Source organism: Perognathus longimembris, chromosome 1 (assembly GCF_023159225.1).
Source record: "Perognathus longimembris pacificus isolate PPM17 chromosome 1, ASM2315922v1, whole genome shotgun sequence".
NCBI classification, from domain to species: Eukaryota; Metazoa; Chordata; class Mammalia; order Rodentia; family Heteromyidae; genus Perognathus; species Perognathus longimembris.
In genome coordinates this window covers 151,943,441-151,946,684 of record NC_063161.1, presented here as the reverse complement: position 1 = coordinate 151,946,684, position 3,244 = coordinate 151,943,441, and the positions used below count along the sequence as shown (strand labels likewise).

General features: G+C 40.3%; 1 protein-coding gene across 1 annotated transcript; it reads right to left on the bottom strand.

The window, feature by feature from the left end:
• Positions 1–1,131: 1,131 nt before the first annotated feature.
• LOC125348336 (olfactory receptor 50-like) lies at positions 1,132–2,650 on the bottom strand. The gene is made up of 2 exons (XM_048341467.1): positions 2,643–2,650; positions 1,132–2,071 (listed from the first exon to the last, which is right to left on the bottom strand). The coding sequence occupies exons 1-2, from the start codon at positions 2,648–2,650 to the stop codon at positions 1,132–1,134; spliced, it is 948 nt and encodes a 315-aa protein (XP_048197424.1).
• Positions 2,651–3,244: the final 594 nt, after the last annotated feature.

Here is a 3,244-nt window from a genome sequence, read left to right as displayed (position 1 = left end):
TCAGTAGACGAATGGATCAGGAAAATGTGGTACATATACACAATGGAATTTTATGCCCCTATCAGAAAGAATGACATTGCCCCATTTGTAAGGAAATGGAAGGACTTGGAAAAAGTTATACTAAATGAAGTGAGCCAGACCCAAAGAAACATGGTCTCTATGGTCTCCCTTATAGGGAATAATTAGCACAGGTTTAGGCAAGTCACAGCAGAGAATCACAAGAGCCCAACAGCTATACCCTTATGAACACATAAGATAATGCTAAGTGAAATGAACTCCATGTTATGGAAACGATTGTTGTATCACAGTTGTAACTACTTTCAATATGCCATGTGTAACTGTAGCTTCTATTATTGACAATATTCTTGTATCACCCTCCTGTGGTTGTACCTACACTATCTCTGTATCTTATCTGAGTATATTGGAAACCGTGTATACTGGTATTAGAACTAGGAAATTGAAAGGGAATACCAAAATCGAGAGACACAGGGTAAAAAAAAGAAAAACAACTACAAAAGCAATACTTGCAAAACTGTTTGTTGTAAATGAACTGAACAACTCATGGGGGGGAAGGGAAAGGTGGAGGGGGGAGGGGGAATGAGGGAAAGGTAACAAACAGTACAAGAAATGTATCCAATGCCTAATGTATGAAACTGTAACCTCCCTGTAATTCAGTTTGATAATAAATACTTAAAAAAAGAAGTGCTGTAACAGGTGACAACAATAAAAATATATAATCTAAAAAAATCATCTAGCACAACAACTAAAATTATCTAAACATATAATACAAATCAAACTAGTGTGCTGATCAAGGTAACTCACAAAACTAATTTCTAAGTATGTTGACAAAGTTAGGCATTAACACTAAATGGTGAACTTATTGGGAGAAATATTTCTGTTATTCTGAGAAAGCTTTGTGAAAGAAAAAAAAAGACCAGAAAACTAGACAATAGAAAGAAAGTTGATCTTTCTAGGGCAAATAGCAGGCATACTTTTAAAAAAGAGAGAGATGCAGGGTGGGAGGAGACAGCCATCAAAAATCTCCCACAAAATCTAGCTCATAGGAAACAAATTCATAATATGCAAGTTTGAGAAGTTATCATAGCCAGCTAAGGTAGAAGACAGTATCAATTACACAGAAAAGTTTCCTTTCTTCAGGATGTTTCCCAGGGCTTCTTTCATATCCCGATTCCTCAGGCTGTAGATGAAGGGGTTTAGCATGGGTGTCACCAGCGTGTACATCACAGCCACGATGACATCCTTGTCATTCGTGTTATTGGATGAAGGAAAAAAGTAGAGACCAATAATGGCTCCGTAGTACAGAGCAACCACAGAGAGGTGAGAGCCACATGTGGACAGGGCTTTGCAGATGCCCTTCATGGAAGGAGCTCTTAGGATGGTGGCCCCAATGTGGCCATAAGAGACCAGAATGCATGTTAATGGTACTGTAATAACAGCCACTGCCAAAGTGAGAATAACCAGATTGTTAATGGTGGTGTCTGAACTGGACAGTTTAAGTAAGGCAGAGAGGTCACAGAAGAAATGAGGCAGAGTGTTGTCCCTAAGGAATGAGAGATGGGCTAGGAGGAGGGTGTGTATGAGTGAATTCACAGAGGATAAGACCCAGGTCCCAGTTACTAGCAGGAAACACAGCTTCTGACTCATGATGGTGGTATAGTGCAGAGGGTGACAGATGGCCACATATCTGTCATAGGCCATTGAGGTCAGAAACAAGTTGTCAATACACCCAAACAATAAGAAAAAATACACCTGGGAAATGCACCCAGCATATGAGATGGACCGGCTCTGTGTCAGCATGTTCATGAGCATCTTTGGTGCCGTGACAGAGGAGAAAGAGATGTCAGTGAAAGCCAGGTGGCTGAGGAAGAAGTACATGGGGGTGTGGAGGCGTGAGTCCAGCCGGATGAGCAGGATGATGAGCAGGTTCCCCAGCACCGTGGTCAGGCAGATGGCCAGGAAAAGGGCATAGCACAGGCCTTGTTCCTCTGGCCTGATGGGAAGCCCTAAGAGAATGAACTCAGAGAATGTGCTTCCATTATCCCTCCTCATGCTCCTCTACTTCTTTATTGTTGGAGAAGAGGAAAAAGAGGACATGAAAGAAAGACAAGTTATTGTCATTATTGCCCAATAGAAGCATGTATTTAAATTAGGGAGCATTAAATTGGGGAACATTTTTACTCAAATGTCTCAAACAGTTTACCAGATTGTTGGATATTTGTTAACATAGATACTAACTTGACATTTTTTTTTGGAGAAATTTTGCATCATCACCATGGTCTCTGTATAAGACTTGAATCAGAGTTGGGGGGGGGGGGGTGGCGGGATGAATTGGTGTTCTGATTATTCCTCATGGTTCTCTACTTCTGTTTTTCTGAACAGGAAATAAATAGCATGAACTTGATCTATTCAATATTTGCATTTTAATCTGAATAATTCATGTCTTAGCCACACTAATGAGCTAGTAATATTTTGGACCAATGACACTATTTGTTCACAAATTAATTGACTCTTTTTTTTTTTTTGGAGAAACCATGAGACATCAGAATGATCATCAAATCAGGCAAGGATTAATATTAAGATATCAAGCTGTCTGGAAATCTAAGTTCAAGGATGTAACTTACCAGGTCATTAATTAATAGCAAAACTAGTGCATAGCTTCTTACTCTCTCTTGGCCTGGCTTAACCTATTTCAGGCCACAAAAATACATTTTTTTTGCCAATCCTGGAGCTTGAACTCAGGGCCTGAGCACTGTCCATGGCTTCTTTTTGCTCAAGGCTAGCACTCTGTCACTTGAGCCACAGCGCCACTTCTGGCCATTTTCTATATATGTGGTGCTGAGGAATCAAACCTAGGGCTTCATGTATACAAGGAGAGCATTTTGCCACTAGGCCGTATTCCCAGCCCAAAAATACAATTTTTAAATGATTTTTATGCACTGGATCAAGGTGAGAGAACCCAGGGTCTGCTTTGAACCTCCATAATGGAATCTGGAGACCTGTTACCAATGTCCAACATAACAAGTCAAAGCAAGAGAATCAAGTGTTTAAATCCAGGTCAATAACACAAAATATCTAGTGACACACCCTATAATACATCTTCCCCATTCAACATTTTCAGTCTTCCTTGGCCTTTCTAAAGGACTTTTCCTGAGATATGGGGGGAAATATGTTTGACTTCCAACTTCCTACCTTACACCAGATCAGTCTTGGTCAAGGCTGTAGA